General features: G+C 60.7%; 6 protein-coding genes across 6 annotated transcripts; 2 read left to right on the plus strand and 4 right to left on the minus strand.

Moving 5' to 3' along the window:
- Positions 1-984: 984 nt before the first annotated feature.
- A1Q1_00385 (uncharacterized protein) lies at positions 985-2,415 on the minus strand (the record flags this gene model as incomplete). Its single annotated transcript, XM_014326034.1, has 5 exons — positions 985-1,227; positions 1,280-1,822; positions 1,871-1,952; positions 2,041-2,267; positions 2,332-2,415. The coding sequence occupies 5 exons, from the start codon at positions 2,413-2,415 to the stop codon at positions 985-987; spliced, it is 1,179 nt and encodes a 392-aa protein (XP_014181509.1).
- A 1,113-nt stretch (positions 2,416-3,528) lies between these two features.
- On the minus strand, positions 3,529-4,908 carry A1Q1_00386 (uncharacterized protein; the record flags this gene model as incomplete). The annotated part of the gene is made up of 5 exons (XM_014326035.1): positions 3,529-3,999; positions 4,047-4,109; positions 4,161-4,433; positions 4,481-4,702; positions 4,768-4,908. The coding sequence occupies 5 exons, from the start codon at positions 4,906-4,908 to the stop codon at positions 3,529-3,531; spliced, it is 1,170 nt and encodes a 389-aa protein (XP_014181510.1).
- Positions 4,909-6,046: 1,138 nt separating this feature from the next.
- A1Q1_00387 (uncharacterized protein) lies at positions 6,047-6,475 on the plus strand (the record flags this gene model as incomplete). The annotated part of the gene is made up of 1 exon (XM_014326036.1): positions 6,047-6,475. The coding sequence occupies one exon, from the start codon at positions 6,047-6,049 to the stop codon at positions 6,473-6,475; it is 429 nt and encodes a 142-aa protein (XP_014181511.1).
- Positions 6,476-7,766: 1,291 nt separating this feature from the next.
- Positions 7,767-10,984, minus strand: A1Q1_00388 (uncharacterized protein; the record flags this gene model as incomplete). Its single annotated transcript, XM_014326037.1, has 3 exons — positions 7,767-10,651; positions 10,690-10,840; positions 10,895-10,984. The coding sequence occupies 3 exons, from the start codon at positions 10,982-10,984 to the stop codon at positions 7,767-7,769; spliced, it is 3,126 nt and encodes a 1,041-aa protein (XP_014181512.1).
- Positions 10,985-12,190: 1,206 nt separating this feature from the next.
- Positions 12,191-14,481, plus strand: A1Q1_00389 (Phenylalanine ammonia-lyase; the record flags this gene model as incomplete). The annotated part of the gene is made up of 2 exons (XM_014326038.1): positions 12,191-12,285; positions 12,360-14,481. The coding sequence occupies 2 exons, from the start codon at positions 12,191-12,193 to the stop codon at positions 14,479-14,481; spliced, it is 2,217 nt and encodes a 738-aa protein (XP_014181513.1).
- A 253-nt stretch (positions 14,482-14,734) lies between these two features.
- On the minus strand, positions 14,735-16,829 carry A1Q1_00390 (uncharacterized protein; the record flags this gene model as incomplete). The annotated part of the gene is made up of 2 exons (XM_014326039.1): positions 14,735-16,326; positions 16,823-16,829. The coding sequence occupies 2 exons, from the start codon at positions 16,827-16,829 to the stop codon at positions 14,735-14,737; spliced, it is 1,599 nt and encodes a 532-aa protein (XP_014181514.1).
- Positions 16,830-16,948: the final 119 nt, after the last annotated feature.

Below are 16,948 nucleotides of genomic sequence, written 5' to 3' on the forward strand. Positions count from 1 at the left end.
GGGGTGGACGGGGTGGACGGTGGTGGCCAGATGACTATTCGGAACCCCCATTGCCAGTGACTATTCAGAACCCCCTATGGTCAATGACTTTTCGGAACCCCCCATTGCCAGTGACTATTCGGAACCCCCTATGGTCAATGACTATTCGGAACCCCCCATTTCCAGTGACTGTTCGGAACCCCCCATTGCCAGTGCCTATTCGGAACCTCCCATGACCAGTCGTTGACAGGAGCCAGGGAGCCTGACAAGGTGGAAGAGGAGGACGGGGTGGACGTGGTGGACGGGGTGGATGTCGATACCTCTCCGCGACCGCAAGGCAACGATGCATAATGACCAGCGCAGCTCCAATCTTTCGCCTTGCCGAACCCTCAATCTGAGTGACAGGTCCGTCCGCGCCTAACGTGATCACGGTCTTGCCACCGCAGCGGCCGATCAGTTTGCTTCTGCTGCAAGAAGACTTGGGAAGTGATCATGTCATGTGTGGGTGGTGATGGGGGCGCGAGCGAAGTTTCAAGGCTCAAGGCTAGTCGACGCACGGACAGCTCAGCGGCAAAGTCGCCCTCTGCAGTGACGAAGCATGGGGCGCACGTGTTAGTTAGTGCTCTGGAATTCCAAGTGCAGTATGGGATGAGAGCACCAAGGGGATAGCAGTGGAGCTATTGGAAGATTGGCGATGTTGTGTCATGGGCGCGTTTGTTGTGAACCATACTAACTCCTGGCCTGTCATCGCTTGTCGCCAAGGCGTTCGAGATAGTGTCACAATTTGCATAGTAATACATGGTTTCTATGGCTCCTTACTTCTCCTCCTTGTCGTGCAGAAGCTTCTCGACCAAGGCCTCAAGCGCAGCAAATGCGGTTGCCGTGTCCTTTGACTTGGCGTTCCACGTTGTTGATCTTGCTGTGGCGCTTCTCCTCGCTGAACGCCTTGAGAAGAGCTCGCGCGGTGGTGATGACGCCAGCCAAAGAGCCTACCGTCGAGAATGACTACAACGCTTCCTCGGTCGCATCTCGCGTCGCCTCAGTGGTGCCAAGCGTGGCGACCAGCTGTCCAATGGATCCAGTAGCCACGGCGACGCCGGCACGGGCCATGTTGTCTCCGTGAGAAGCAACACTCGCCAACACCCAGTCCAAATTGTTCAGCGTTGCCAGAAGCACCTCGGTGAGGGCCGAGGGAACGAGCTCTGTCGCGTGACCTTGGTGTACGGCGGCAGTGACCTCCTCGATCGACTCCGTGAGAGTTGCGGACGTCCACGGGGTCGAGCGGCCCCTCCAGGTTCACCGGCTTGACAAGATCGTTCATGGTTCCGACGAGGTTCAGGAACGATTCGCACAGGCCACCCAAGCGAGTCAGAGGAAGCGCCTCGATGTCGATCCTGGGAGGCACGGCAATCGCGGCCGGCTTGTGACCTGAGAGCCGTGGTGGTGACGACCATGATGGACCGGCCTCGGCAGCGCGGTATGTCTCCTGGCAGGAAGACAACCATGAGCAGAATACTGCCCTTTTGCTCATGCTTCGAGTATGTAGGTCGTGTTGACGATACGCAAAGTTGAACGAAGCGTCGCCCTCGACCTCGATAAAGACAACGACGTGCTGGGGCGCAAAGGACCAGGTTGTGATGTCACTCGAGCTTTCATCGGAAACCCGGACCCAGATACGCTTTTTGAGCAGTTCGGGGTGCTTGTCGAATTGCGCAACAGGGAGGGGCAGGGAGATGTTGCTCACGGACTCGTGTGTGGGACCGAGACGCTCGTGGATCTGGGCGCGAATGTCCTTCGACGAATCCCCCTTGAGGAAGACGAGTTCTCCTTTGCGAGCGGTGAACTGTTCGTCAGAATGGAATGTCATGTCACCTATCGACTGTCAACTCACCGCTTTCATCCCGCCCAGCATCTCATGGAAGATCCTGCTGCTCTCCGTCCATCGTCCGTCGGTCTTCTGAGCGTCAGCGAGCCTTACAACATCATGTGTGAGCCCCATGATTGCTGTACTCACGTCCTCAGCTGTGGGCAGCTGCTCGCCCCTTGCGGATGACCTCAGACCTTGGGGCATACTGAATGCGCGCCGGGTCTTCGAGACTGGAGAGGACGACGGCTCGGCCCGTTTCGCAGTTGACAGGGGAGCGGGTGTCTTGGGTGATGAACGAAAAATACGCGACACTGATGGGGTTTGTGTTGCCCTGCGGGGTGTGAGCGGTGGCTGAGGTCGAGGACCCGACGTTTTCACGAGGGACCACACCGATGGGCGCCGAGTGTTCGTCAGCGAACGTCTGCACGCTAGTTAGTCTCGAAGACGAGGTCGGTGTATAAGTGCGAGAAGCAAGTGAAACTTACACTGCGCTCCGCAGGGGGGCGCGGCAGCTCGGGATGCGACGCGCTCAACGCCGTCGCGCGTCCTCTTTTCAGTGGTGTCTTCATGGTGTGCGGGCTTGATATCCTTGACCGTAGGGACTGGTTGATGCACTGGATGAAGCGTACGAGGGGCTGCCTGGCAAGTCCGTGGTTGCAGGGTAGAGCCTAGAGTAAGGGAGGAAGGTTGGTCGCTCAAGTCGAGATGTCGATGTGTCGCGGATGGCGGGGCGGGAGCACTGCTTAGGCATGCAACTTGCAGAGCAGACGTGCTAGGCGTGGAGGCTGCTGGAATTGAGAAGGAGTGCAAGCGTGTAGGGCGCGGTGGGAGGGGGAGGGGAAGGGGCGCGATATTCAGCTACCGGGTGGTCACCCCGCGGCGTGGTGGACTGAGGGACCAATACCGAGGAACTAATCCAGAGTGGCCATTGATCGATGTCTAGCCTCTTTGGAACGCAGCGTCACTTTCACAACTACGAACGAGAGCTGAGGACAGTGATTTTATGCTCACTTGGAACTCCTAATGATGCCTGTTGGTTCATTGAGAATGAGCATGCTTCGTTAGTGAAGCAGACAGCTGAGCGTTCCAATCGCTCAATCCCCCTGGGCCCACCTGTGCGTGCACCCCCTGGTCAATCGATGCACGATGGTCAAGGTGTTCTGGCTCAACCTATGCGGCCCCGCCAAAAGAATCTGCCTTTCGTCACCTGCCATCTGACGAGCTTCGTGATGAACTACAGAATACGGCCCCTCATATGTGTGGTGCTGAACATATCGCTTGCGGATGGCTAAGCTCTCATGAGAACTCGGAGCTTGGGCCACCATCCCTATGTTGAGCCACAACATTACTTCTCGCATATGCAGGGGACTTCTCGCGTATGCAAGGGGGAAATCTCGGATTGGTGCACTAAGGCGGATGCAGCGAAACCGACGGACCCATCGATCGAGATCCCCTGAGAAGGCCTTCATACCAAGCGGCAACTTGAAGGCGCGCGGGGACGGGGCTCAACCTTGTCGGATAGGATTGTGGGTGGCGGCAGGTCGCGAGCAAGCTAGTGAAAGTCTCACGAGACGTGGCCCAGCGTGTACACGCTATGAGTTCCTCACCAGCAACGTCAAGCAGATCTTACAACTATGCATACTGTACAGAACGAATCCAGGCCCTCCACTCCTATAAATCTCCTACGCAGGACGACCCTTCAGCTTGCCGTTTTTGTACGGCAGCGCCCTGGCCAGGGCCTGCCCGGCAGCCTTGCTCTCCGCGCGCTTGCGCACCTTCTGCAGCCCCTCCTCGTCCGCCTTGTACCGAGCTGCAACATCGAGGAACATTAAGAAAAACCACCATTGATTGTAAGCGGTGGATGGCAGATCTGATTCGATGTACGTGAAGTAGATCTTGTCAGTTTGAACGCTCTTGATTGTCACACGGATCTTGTCGGCACGGAGAGGGGCGGCATTCCAGAGGTTACCTCCCTCAAGGTCCGTCAGGAGTACACCGACGGTGAGGCCCCCCTTGAAAGCAGCGGTCATCTTCGAGCGAGGAACAGGGAGAGAGACAGCCGACGGCGTATGCTTCAGATTGGCAAAGTCGGCGATCGTGTCGAGAACCTCAAAGTCAAACTTCCATCGCACCAGAGCGTCCTTCCGGTTCACCTTGAACTGACGTCAGCACGGCTGAACAGCGACCCATGGAAACCCACCTCGCATGTCCCGTCGATGAGCGAGTTCAGGATCTCGATCAGACACCTCACGTGAGGAGCAGGCTTTGCGTCAGTGAGCCACTGAAGTATGGAGTCGATGAAGGTTGAACTTACCAGGGACAGGTCCGGGATGCGGAACTGGCGAGGAACAGGGGCTGTGCTGGGGCCGGTGCCCTCGGCGTTGTCGACACTGGCGGTCTCGTCGGCCGAGTCGTTCTCCTCCTCGGCCACGCGCTCGTCCTCGTTCCCCACTCCACGCTCGTCGTTCTCCTCGGGCGGCTCGTCCTCACAATGCTCCTCGTTGTCCGCCTTTCCTTCCTTGTTGACGACTTCGGTCGTGTCCTGGTCGTTCTCAATGACACCCGTCGCGGCAAAGTCTTCCTGGTACTGTGAATCAATCAGCACGAATGTCAGACACCTGGACTGAGACTCACCTCATCCGCCTCATCGAGGTCCTCGTCCCAGTCGCTGTCAACTGAAGGCAGCCCCAGCGAGTCCCAGAACTCGGAGAACTGTAGGTACGTGTCGCGGGCGGTCAGTACCAGTTGTCTGAGATTGCGCTGCTTCCGCGGAGTCAAAACGATGTCGGGTCCTGCGGGTTGAAGGGCATCGTTCGAGCCAGCATTGATCTTGCTCTCAGCGATCGGGCGCTTACGCTGCGCACATCAGCATGTAGCCTCGTCAATTCTTGCCAATGATGCGGCGAGCGGGTTGGACTCACCGGCGGTTTGCGCACATCGGGTGACTTGGTAGGAGACGGGGGAAGGACCGTATGGCGAGGAGAACTGGGAGGAGTAGAGCGCTGTCTCTTGGAACGAGCGGCAGCCTTGCTCGAGGGGTCGGCGGGCGTCGGCGACGTCATGATGAAGGACTAGAAGTGTGAGGAAGCTTGTTCGTCGAGTGGTGATGGTGAGGAAGGATGTGATGTGAGCGAAGATGGAAGATGGAGCTGACGACAGCGGACGGCGGTGAGCGGGAGTATCCTCTAGGCATGCAGGCAGGCAGGCGGCGTAGGTGTGCGTGAGGCGCGTAGGTGCGCAGGTTGCTAGCAGGCAGGAGGGGCGCAGGGGGCAGGGCGCAGCAGTGTGGAAGGCAGTGAGGCTGCTAGGACATTCTAGGCGGCTGACTGGACTCACGACGACCCCTCCAGATTCAGACGGCCAGTGTTGACATGGTCTAGACCACGACCCAGACGGTCCAGACGGTCCGATCGGTTCCCGCTGCATTCTGGATCCTACGGCCACACACAAGCCATGTCCTTGCCAGCAGCCCGGCTCCAAAGTGTCCCCCGTGGGTAGGTACGGCACATGGGCTTCGTCGCCTGCCAATGCATCGAGCGCGTAAGGCATTGGAAAGGCGAACCGGCGCGCAGTCAACCCAGCTGCGCTTATCTAAGACATTCCGCCTCCACCCAGTGCGGCAACTGAGCGTGGAGCCCCGCTGGTAGTGTCCCCGTACACTTTCAACAACTTGCACTCTGCTCTCTACATCTACACGCAGTATCAAGTATCACTTCACTCGCAGGCTCATCAAAACGAGGCCATCTGGGCGCCCACTCGCATCGTGCATTCTATGCTTGAATCGGGCAACGAACGTGATGTCGTCTCCCGCCCCTGACCTCGGCATTGGTCATGCCTCAACACGCGCAGCCTCAATGCTGCTTTCGGCGCCCCTTGTGATCGCTTCGTAGAACACAACACCGATGCCGACCAAGGCTGCCAGACTACTCATTTAGAGCACTCAATTGCAGTCACGCAGCCTTCACACCTTAAGGCGGCTGAGACGACATAGCCGTCGGCGGAGCGACCGAAATCGAGTCAAGCGCGCGAGACACCGTCGCCCAAGACAGGTCTCAGCGAGTCCGTCCTTCTCAGTGATTGCAACCGGACTGTAAGCTGCACAGGCTTCGACCAACGAAAGATTCATCTTGTAACCCTCGATGAGGGTTTCGTCCTCCTCAACGCAACCGCCAGCACGGCCAAAGAACACAACGACACACGATGCCCACGTTTGTAAGACAGTTGCTCCAGCTGCACCCTCTCTTTGCTCTCTCGGTCGGCTTTAACACAAGACATCAACATCCGCTCGATCAAACCCCTGAGCACCTCAGCGTGTTGTTCGCTGTCTCGGGTCCCGCCGTGTCGAGCTCTGTGTCTGTATCGCTTATCTTTAATCAGCCATCAGCATCACATCGGTCAAACTCTGCAACACTTCCGCGTGTGTTGCTCGCTGTTTCGGAACCCGCCATCTGGATACTCGCCGCCTCGGATCCCATTGTCCCCAATCCTGCTGTCTTGCGCGCTTCACTCGTCGGGGCTTTGTTGCAATCGCTCCGATCGCGCCGACTGGCCCATCCTCCCCCAGTCCCGACTCTTTTCGAAGGCCTCGTGCCCATTACGCCACCCCCGAACGCCAAGACGTCTGCATAACGTCATCATCGGAAGGCTCGGCACCGTCGCCAGCCTCGCCTACGAACAAGACCCTCGAGGCGGACAAGCCGGCAGCTCCTGGTTACGGGTATGTCACGGCCCCAGCGCAGTCAACATCGCCACAGCGTGAGTGTGCGCAAGAAAGCGGGGGCATCATGCGGACGGGCAACTCGACTGGCAGCCAATCACCTTCCCTCTTCGTCAAAGCGTACGGGACAAGACTCGCTCGATCACTCGATGACTCGATGGCTCGATCGCTCCCCGACTCGATCTGGCGATTATCTGCCCTTCGGCCTCGGCGCCAGGAGCAGCGTCACAAGTCCCTTCAACCATGGTTATCCCGCAGAGGTCCGCCTCCTGCTCTGCGTCGCTGCTGCATGCAAGGACGGCGGTGTGCGCGAGCATCCAAGCTGTGAGGTCCAAATCAGAGGTGGTCGCAGCCAATTTCGATTGGAGTCTGTCCAAAGTCTGCCCAAGTCTGCCAAGTCTGTCCAGACCGCACCAAACCAGCCCAAGCGTCCTCAGCACTATCGTCGATATTCTACCCAAATCAGCCGAAATTCCGACTTTTTGACTAGCCGGGCTAGCTGGGCCACGAAAGGGTTGAGGTGTCCTTGTGAGATCCCGCCACAAAGCCTACGTCATGCCACACTCGCTCACGCAACTTCGCATCTAGCATATCCGCCAGTCAGCCGGGACGTCGACCGTCAGCGAGGTTTCCCTGGCAGTGCAGTTTGTCCCTGGCTCTGTTCCTGACATCCGGACATGTGGGCGTGTCGTTCGCCTCACGTCTCACGTCTCGCGCATCGCGCTGCTGGGCGTCTGCTGGGCGTCTGCTGGGCGTCTGCTGGCCCACTGGCCGCCTTGCTTTGTTTGTCTGCCTGCTCGCGGGCCTGCTTTGGCCTGCTTCCTCACCGCCTCGTTGTCGTCAGCCTGCCAGGCTGCCAGCCTGCCCGCCTACCAGGCTGCCAGCCTTATCTGTCCGCTGCCACGCCCACTCTCTCCCGTGCCCTGCCGCCCTACCTGGACACCGAGTTATCGCGACCCCGGTACCCCGGAGACCCATGTTGATCTCTATGCATGTAGTGCAGTATAAGTACCAAAAAAAATAACAACCATCACTCTATGCAATGTGACATGCACGTCATCTCTCCATCTCATTTAGTTCGCCCAGTTCTGCGCGCCGCATGCCGCACACTCGCTGAGCTCTCAGCTGCCCGCCGCCCGCTTTGCCCGCTGGCCATGCTCTCAGCTGCCCGCCGCGCACTCGCTGCGCTCGTGAGCGGCTGCGCTACTCGTCCCGATTCCAAGGCCACTGCGCATAGTATCTCGTCTTCTGGACCAGATGCGCAGCGTGGAGGGCATAGAACACGGCTCCGTTCTTCCACCCGTCCTTCCCATCCTTGCCGTCTTTGGCCACGCCGTACGCCTTCACGGCCTCCTCGACGTGTCCCTCGGAGGGGTACAGGAACGCCTCGCGCACGAGCATCAGCGCGTCCTGTTTCCGCTGTGCGTCCTCCTCCGTTATACCGGATAGGATGCGCTCGAGATGGTCCAGCTCGTGTTCGAACACCTGTACTGAGAAGAGGGACCAGTCAAACATGGACCAATACGTCATGTGGCTCTGGTCGCCGACCAGGACGGGGATGCAGCCCGCATACACGACGTCGCTGAGGCGGTAGGTCCAGCCAGCGGTGCCGAAGGGGATGGGGCAGAAGCGCGTATCGCCCAGGAGGTCGAGGTACGTCTTGCCCTCGGGGATGTGGGCCCAGACTGGCTCCAGGCTGCCAGGCGGGAGGAGGCGGGGACACGTTGTCTTCAGCCGGAGGGATGTGCCCTGCCCGTTCGGCGAGCCCTTGAACGTCGCCAGTGTCTGGCGCTCGGCGACCTTCTTCACCTTGCTCACGTCTGAGAAGGCAGCACGCAGCTCGTCCTGCTTGCACGTCCTGGGCGGGATGAGCACGTCCTGGTCCGGGCTGTAGCAGGGGCTGTTGAGATCGCCCATCGGCTGCCAGCTCGATGCCAGCCTGAGCTCCTCCGCCGGCCGGCTCTTCTCCCTCACATTCGTCAGGTGGTGCAGGATCGTGTTGCACTTGCCCCAGTCGAACGTGAAGGGCACCTGGAGCAGGCCGTAGTAGAAGCTCTCGGGGAGATGCTTGGCGGCCGCCTGCTTCGCCCACTCGACAACGGGCGGGAAACGCAGCGTGTACTCCCAATGCGGCAGGAAGACCATCATGTCGTTCTTGAATGGTTGCGAGATCAGTTTGGCTGCGCGCTCCGCGACCGAGTCGGCAGAGTAGCACCCATGCCACTCGGTCTGGAGGCGGTCGAAGTGGTCCGGGTCCTCCTTCTCGCGCTGGTTCTCGATATCCTCGGGCACACGCGTAACGTTGATCGCGGGCAGACCGGGGCGGAGGTTGAAGTACCGTCGCGCGTTGGGGCGCAGCACGTCTCGCCACTCCAACTTGCCTGGCAACGTACGAGAGCGCGTGGGGCACGCCGCCTCGACACACATGCAGTCGCCCGTGTCGACGCAGATCGTGGGGTGGTCGCAGAGATTCGTGCAGGTGCGGTCGTAGGAGCGCGCCTTCCAGTCGCCCGCGAGGGAGGAGGGGATCTCGCCGCCGGTGAGCGGGACTTGCGTCGTGCGGAGGACGTTGAGACGCTCCTCGGCCAGAGTGTGTGCCTTCTCGAGCCGGGAGCAGAACTCGTCGCGCCGCGTCTTGCCCCACTTGATCCGGTACTGGTCCCGCTCGTCCATGATGAAGCTGGACAGCGGGTCGTCCTCGTAGAACGGCCATGGCGGGGCAGTCGGGCAGCACCACGGCGTCAGGCGGAACACAGTGCTTGACAGACCGGTATCCTCTGGTGCGTTTTCCCAGTCGTTGTCAAACTTTTGCGGCGCGTATGGTGCACCCGTGCTCAGCGACAGTGTGAGGTACCCCGTGTCGGCGTCGACTGCTTTGATGCGGAACGCGTGTCCTTCAAAGGTGACGTTCATGGCGGGCTCGCGCTTGCGTGTGGACCCGGTCAACGACAGTTCAAAGTCGCGTCCCGAGCGAGAAACGTGGAACGTCCAATCCGTCGGCATGTCGGTCTCGCGCCATACACTCTCTGGCTCGGGCCAGACGCCGTCCTTCTCCTGCCCCTCCTTGATGTGCGCAAAGGCGACGTAGCCATTGTTCTCCATCGCGAGAGAGCCCGAGCACCCTTCCAGCGCAAAGACGTCGGCGATGCTGTAGCTGTGCTTGACGTGGCAGCTCGCCTCGCGCTTCTTGTGCAGGAACGTGACGCTCTCCTCCGTCAACTTGGTTGCGAGTTTGAGTAATCCGTCGTCGGCCGTCACCTTTGGCTCCCAGCCTGGCACTCTCGTTCCAACCTCGGCGGGGGCGACCTCGGGGTACATCCCGTCTCGAGGGATCGTCATGACTGGGCTCTTGGAGCGGGTCAGGCGCATGATCTTCTCGATCAGCGCGCGAACGGTCTGTGGCTGGTTCGGCGCAACGGTAAAGACATCCATCGAGCTCGGGCCGCGCTTGGTCGCCAGGTGATTCATGGCGAGCACGATTGCGCTCACCGCATCCGTAACGTGGAGCAGGTCGACGGTCTGGTGTCCTGCGACCATCTGGATTGTCCGGTGAGAGAGCGCGTTGCGCACAATGCTGAGCGCAAGTCGATCGGGGTGGTCGTTGACGCTGCCGTAGATTGTCGCGAAACGCAGCGCGGCCGCGTGGACATTAGCAGAGGCGTTGTTGCTGGCGAAATCGGCGAGCCACTTCTCAGCGTCGAGCTTGGTCTGCGCGAGCTCGTTGATCAGACCGTCACCCTTGGGCACGACGACCTCAGTTGTCGATGCCTCGATGAACCACCGCACACGCGCCGCACTCAGAGACACAAGCTCCTGTACGTGGTCGACGTTGAGGCGGCGACAGCGCTCAACGTCGGCCGCACATTCAGCAATGCGACTGACGCCCGCGACGTTGACGATACCGACGACGTCACGCGTCAGCGCCTTCGGGAGGTCCTTTGCGAGATGATCAGCGCGCCCTTGCGAGATGATCAGATTGCCTTTCGGGTGCGCTTTCCGGATGGAATCAATCTCGTCGGGGTACACGACCTCGTCGTAGAGCGTCACCGCCTTGCCGGCATCAAGAAGACGGCGAATCAGCTGCTTCCCTGGCCGTCAGTTAACTTGTATCGCTTGGGCAACTCACCAAGCATGCCCATGCCGCCCACGACGAGGATGCGACCCGTCTCCTTTGGTCCAGCCGCATGGTAGGGATTCGGGTCGACGTCTGCGAACAAGGGGTGCGCGTCGTAGGGTGCCGGCTTGTGGACATTGTCGGTCGCTGTCCACGCGACGACCTTGGAGTTTACGAGGTCCTGCCTGTCAGCTTCGCGAGATACCTACAAGCTCACCGTCTGGGCATAGTAGAATGTAAAGATGGAAAGAGCGAAGAGGACGGCGACGACCCAGGGCCAGTGTGTCCGTCGTATCCGGAGGAACATTGCTACAGCATCAGAGTGCGCTGGAAGAGGTGGAAAGGAGTGTTATAGGAAGGGATGTTGGGAGTGGAAGGGGATGACGAGACTGGCAAAGTTCAGGTGCTCGCTGGCTCCCGCGCGTGCCCGCGACCTGACTTGACCTGGGCGGGACCAAAAAGCGGGTGTTGGACAGCGTGCAGCGGGTGTCGCGCTAAGTCATGGCGAGTGGAGATAGGTGAGAGGGTGTGTATGCAGCGTGTGGTGTGGTTGAAAGAGGTTGCATTCGCAGTGGTCGCGACGAGGATGCCAGCTGTTGTTGTTGTTATGGTTGTTGTTGACTGGTCCCCCTCGCGTTGTCGCGTCTCGGGGTTTGTTGGCTCGAGTGAGGATGGATTCGGTCAGAGGCGTTTTTGCGGGGGACGGGGGAGAGGGGCTTGAATACCTGACTTTTGACCCTCCGGACAATGGCCAATCTCCGTTGGGTACCCAGGCTGACGCCACCCGGGGCATACGGGGCATCCCCGTGCCTGGCAACTCCAGATAACGCGCCTTTGCACCCTGGATCCCTCGGCATCGTCGGCGCGGACACCTTTCCAAGATCCGATGAGTTTGTCATTCTTCTTCTTCTTTTCCAAAGCAGTCCCTCCCTCCCCTCTTTCCCAAAGCATGTGCTCCTCGGAAATCACCGAGAGCACTCACCCAATGACACACCCCGCTCGCGCCCAGAACTAAGGCGGACACCAGCGGGCCAGTCTCCTCAACCGCACGGGGCCGAAATGTCCAGACCACTTTCTCACTCCCGAGGTTAGTATCGCCCCTATCAAGACACCGGCCGGAACAAACTCAACTCTGGGATAACTCTCTCTCACAACACCTGACAATGACGCACACCCCGCATTCCTCCTTCCTTTCACCGGATGCACTGCTCCCAGATCTATTCCTGCCCCCCGTGCATGTACCGGACTTGCCGCGCTGCCCCTAACCCAAAGGCGTGTGCGCAGTACCCCACTTGACTTGGCTCGATCCTGCCAGCCAACTCTTCCACACTCAGCTCCGGACACCCGGTGGGATCAACAGATATATAATGGGCGTGTCTCTCCCGACCAACATTCTCCTCCCCATCATCAGTTTCATATCTGACCCGAGCCAACTCCCAGCGCAAGCTACCCCTACACCCCTTACCCCGCATTTAGCACCCCAACAACGACTTTGAACCCCGTCTGAGTGACCATGATCCTCAATGCCGACGCCAAGATCAGCAACACCCCCTCCATGAAGGGCGCGTTCCAGCCCTCGGGCGACGCGTTCTGGGACAAGTGTCTCCAGTGAGTGTCTCTCTTCGTCTGCTGTCACTCTGCATCGTCTGTGCAGACGGGTGACTGAGTGATGTTCGGGTTAGTGGCGATCGGCACTGGTTCCACTGGTTCCTCTGGATTCAGTGGTTTCGTGCCTGGCACCGCTCTCCTCCGACACCGCACCGCTCTCACTCCACCCCCCTCTCTCCAACATTGGCCACCGCCTCGCTACGCTCAGTGCTAACAGACAGCGAGCCCTTCCTCACCCGCACCTACGCTGGCACCGTCAAGGAGATCACCATTGATGGCCAGAACATGACGATGGGCGACGTCGTCGCCGTTGCGCGCCAGGGCGCCAAGGCCGTCATCTCTCCCTCGGTCCACGCCCAGATCCAGGAGTCGGTCGACTTCAAGGAGTCCAAGAAGCACACCTCGATCTACGGTGTGACGACCGGTTTCGGTGGCTCGGCCGACACGCGTACCTCTGACACTGAGGCGCTTCAGCTCTCGCTTCTTGAGCACCAGCTCTGCGGTTTCCTCCCCCAGAGTGGCGACTATGATGCCATGCTCCTCGCGGCGATGCCCATCCCCATCGTCCGCGGCGCCATGGCCGTGCGCGTCAACTCGTGCGTCCGCGGCCACTCGGGCGTGCGCCTCAGCGTCCTCCAGTCGATTATCGACATGCTCAACGCCGGCCTCGTGCCCTGCATCCCTCTCCGCGGCACGATCTCGGCTTCGGGCGACCTCTCGCCCCTGTCCTACATCGCGGGCGCGATCTGCGGGCACCCCGACGTGCGCGTCTTCGACACGGCGAACAATGTCGTCCTCTCCGCCCCCGAGGCGCTGAAGAAGTACGGCCTGCCCACCGTCAAGCTCGCGTCCAAGGAGGGTCTTGGTCTCGTCAACGGTACTGCTGTTTCCGCTGCCGCGGGTGCGCTCGCGCAGTACGACGCCGAGTGCCTTGCCATGCTCGCGCAGGCGAACACGGCCCTCTCCGTCGAGGCGCTGCAGGGCCACGTCGGCTCCTTTGCCGAGTTCATCCACGCGATCCGCCCGCACGCGGGCCAGAAGCAGGTCGCGGCCAACATGCGCGCGATGCTCGATGGCTCCTCCCTGGCCGTGCACAAGGAGGAGGAGGTGGCGCTCGCCGACGACGCGGGTGTCCTCCGCCAGGACCGCTATGCGCTCCGCACGTCGGCGCAGTGGATCGGTCCGCAGCTCGAGCTCCTCGCCCTCTCTCGTCGCCAGATCGAGACCGAGCTCAACTCGACCACGGACAACCCCCTGATCGACGTCGAGGGCAAGACCTTCCACCACGGCGGCAACTTCCAGGCCATGTCCGTCACCTCGGCGATGGACAGCGACCGCATCGTGCTCCAGAACCTGGGCCGCCTGGCGTTTGCCCAGGTGACCGAGCTGATCAACTGCGAGATGAACCGCGGCCTCCCCTCGAACCTGGCCGGCTCGGAGCCCAGCACCAACTACCACTGCAAGGGCCTCGACATCCACAGCGGCGCGTACTGCGCCGAGCTCGGCTTCCTCGCCAACCCCGTCTCGAGCCACGTCCTGAGCACCGAGATGCACAACCAGAGCGTCAACAGCATGGCCTTCGTCTCCGCCCGCAAGACAATGGAGGCGTGCGAGGTCCTCGGCCTGCTGCTGAGCACGCAGCTCTACTGCGCGCTGCAGGCCATTGACCTGCGCGCCATGGACGTGAGCTTCCGCTCGCACGCGGCCGAGCTGCTCAAGACCAGCCTCGCCGCGCACTTCCCCGAGCTCTCCGAGCCCGAGCTCGAGGCGCTGAACAAGCTCTGCGCCCAGAGCCTGGGCAAGCGTCTGGACGCGACGCCGTCGATGGACTCTGGCCCCCGCTTTGCCGATGCCGCCCGTTCTCTGGTCGGGCCGATTGTCGAATTCCTCGCCGCACGGGGCAAGGACTTCACCCCCGTGTCCGGCTTTGCGGCCGCGTTCGGCAAGGACGCAGCCGCGCTCTACGGCAAGATGCGCGATGCTGCTGTGGCCGAGTCTGGCAAGGACATGAGCGAGGTTCTGGGCAAGACCGGCACGATCTACGACGCGGTGCGTAACGAGCTCGGCGTCAAGGCGCGCAGGGGTGATGTGGCCGAGGGCCGCAGTGGAAGCACGGTCGGAACTAGCATTTCGCGTATCGTCGAGGCCGTCCGGGACGGTCGGCTCATGACCGCCGTCGAGGCCATGCTGGAGTAAGGCATTTTCGTCTACAGTAGTTGTACTTTGTATGCATTTACGGGCTTATTGTGTATAAACTACGCGAGTGCAGGGGCTGCAGGGGTTGGCACTGACGTTGGAAACTGTTACGAGCTAGGTCGTTCATGCGCAGTAGAAGGGTGGGCGGATCGAGTTCGCCGCCGCTCCCCCTACCTGCTTCGACCGGGTCATTGCCGCTCGTTGCCGTATGGTTGCATATCTCGACGCTCTACGAATCTATCACGTCTACATTCTACTTCTGCGGCCGCTCATCCCAACTGGGAAGCGTGCGCAGGAACCGCCCAATGCTCGCAGCCGTCTCGGCCGGCTTCTCCTGAATAACGAGGTGACTCGCGTCAAGGATCCGCTCATTCCTACTTCTCTTTGGCCTCCACACCAGTTCCTGCGCGACCTCCTCGCCAGTCATCCAAGTCTCGTCCCCGGCCATCAGGAACCCGACGGGCATACTGAGGTCGGGCAAACACTCCCACCCCCTCATGGGCGCATCGGGTTCTGAGAACGTCTGCGCCTCGGCCCACGTCGGCGTGGCCAACTCCATCCCGCCGCTAGGGGAGGGCACGAGGTAGTGGCTCAGCCAGATACTGAACTGCTCTTCTTCCCAACGACTGAAGAGCGCGTTGGACCGGACATTCCCCGCTTCGGCGAGGGAGGGCCACTCGGAGCGCCGCTTCAGCGCACCCATCGTCAATGGGGAGCCTGACTCGCCCGCATTCACGAGCGACGGCACCGTCATGGGCTCCACGAGGAGGATGGCTTCGAACAGGTCCGGGCGCGAGGCTGCAGCCTGCGCGAGCGCGTTGCCGCCATAACTGTGTCCGATGCCGACTACCTTTCTCTTCAGACCCTCGGCGGGCGTCTTGCCCGCCTGCTGCGCCGACTTGCCCCCGAGTTCAAAGGGGAGCTGGAACCCCGCCTCGTCCGCCTCGTCCCCAACGGCGGGCAGCACGTTTTCGACAAAGTTGATCAACTCCCGCGCGCTGTCGTCCCAGCAGAGCGCGTCCCCGAGCCTCCCCTTGTTGAGGTCGACAGAAACACCATGATTCGTATCCTCGAGGAACCAGATTTCGTTGATGTGCGGTGCGTCTCCGGCCAATGGCTCGCCCGTGCCAAACTGCTTTCCCTCCGCACCCTCGAGCAAGGGGAAGAGCTTGGCAAAGACGGGCCGCCAGGATTCCTTCGAAAAGCCGCACGCATGGGTTGTTATTATCGTCAGGCCGTCTGGCGCCTGAGTGCTGTTGACCCAGCGTTCCGCTGCGATCCAGAGCGGGTGGTGCTCGGCCTTGAGCGCCGTGTCGAGGGGCCACACGGGGGAGTCGTGCCGGGCCGCAATGCAGCGGTTTTTCTCTGATGCGAGGCGCTTGTTCCTCTCCTCCTTGCTTTCTTTCACCGGTTGAGCATTACCCGTTCCTGCCGAGAAGCCGGGGTGGCAAACGGATGGCTGTCGCGCGCGTTGGTGCCGATCGCACTTGCGAGAGAGCGGGGGTAGGCGGCGGGTGCCGCGTGCAGCGTGCTTGACCAGCCTGAGGGTGTCGGGAGGACGGGGCGTGGGGGCTGCTGTGGGGCTGTACTCTGGTTCGGATGCTGGAGCAGCGGCAGCAGAGACCGGGGAGTGAGTCCCGTGCTGCCGCGCAGAGTCGTGGGCCGCGCGTAGGATGCTGGCTTGGGCAGAAGCCGGGGGAGAGTGCGCAACATGCCGTGTGCGCTGTGCCGACGCTTGGCCGCGTAACTGGGAAAAGCTTGAGAGAGGGTGGATAGAGCGGGGGAATGGCGTGGGGTGTCGTGCTGCACCCGCTGAGCTGCTGGGATGCCGGGCTACTGGGCCTACTGGGAGCAAGCGAGCTAAGATGGCCTAGCGCCGTTGGTGCCGTTGGTGCCGCTGGTGCGGTTTGGTGCCCGGATTGCGGCTTGTGCCGGGATGCGCGTGGTTCGGTAGCTACTGTCGATTGTTGCCGGTAGTGATCTGCCGTAGTGAGAGTTCTGCAATGCTTGTGATTGCGGAGCAGAGTGCGTGGATTGCTTGTGCAGAAGAATGGAAGAGAGACAAAGACAGTCAGCAGGATTATAAGATAGCCATCGGTCGCAGGAGTCGCGCGCGCCCAACTAGCCGAGATATTGCCCCAGCGCCCCGGTTCGCCGGGACCGGAACTCGGCTGACTTGGAGGATATCAGTCAGCAATCGTCGGAGTGTGGATCATCTCCGTATTTCTGGAGACTCTGTGCCTGGCACTGTATGAAGCTTGATGCGATGTCCACACTGTCTGCTTTGCATGCACTCTTGTTACGGCCGTTCGACGGAGCAGCGAGGCACCAACTCACATACGCAGCATACGGACGCTTAACTTTTCCAGGCAATGGCTATCGCGCGTAATTGTTGACTCCGGAAGACAGACTCAAGGTTGCCGGACCCCGTGTTCCATGTATCAGCCGGACACCCCAAGACTACTCG

Source organism: Trichosporon asahii, assembly GCF_000293215.1.
Source record: "Trichosporon asahii var. asahii CBS 2479 unplaced genomic scaffold scaffold00020, whole genome shotgun sequence".
NCBI classification, from domain to species: Eukaryota; Fungi; Basidiomycota; class Tremellomycetes; order Trichosporonales; family Trichosporonaceae; genus Trichosporon; species Trichosporon asahii.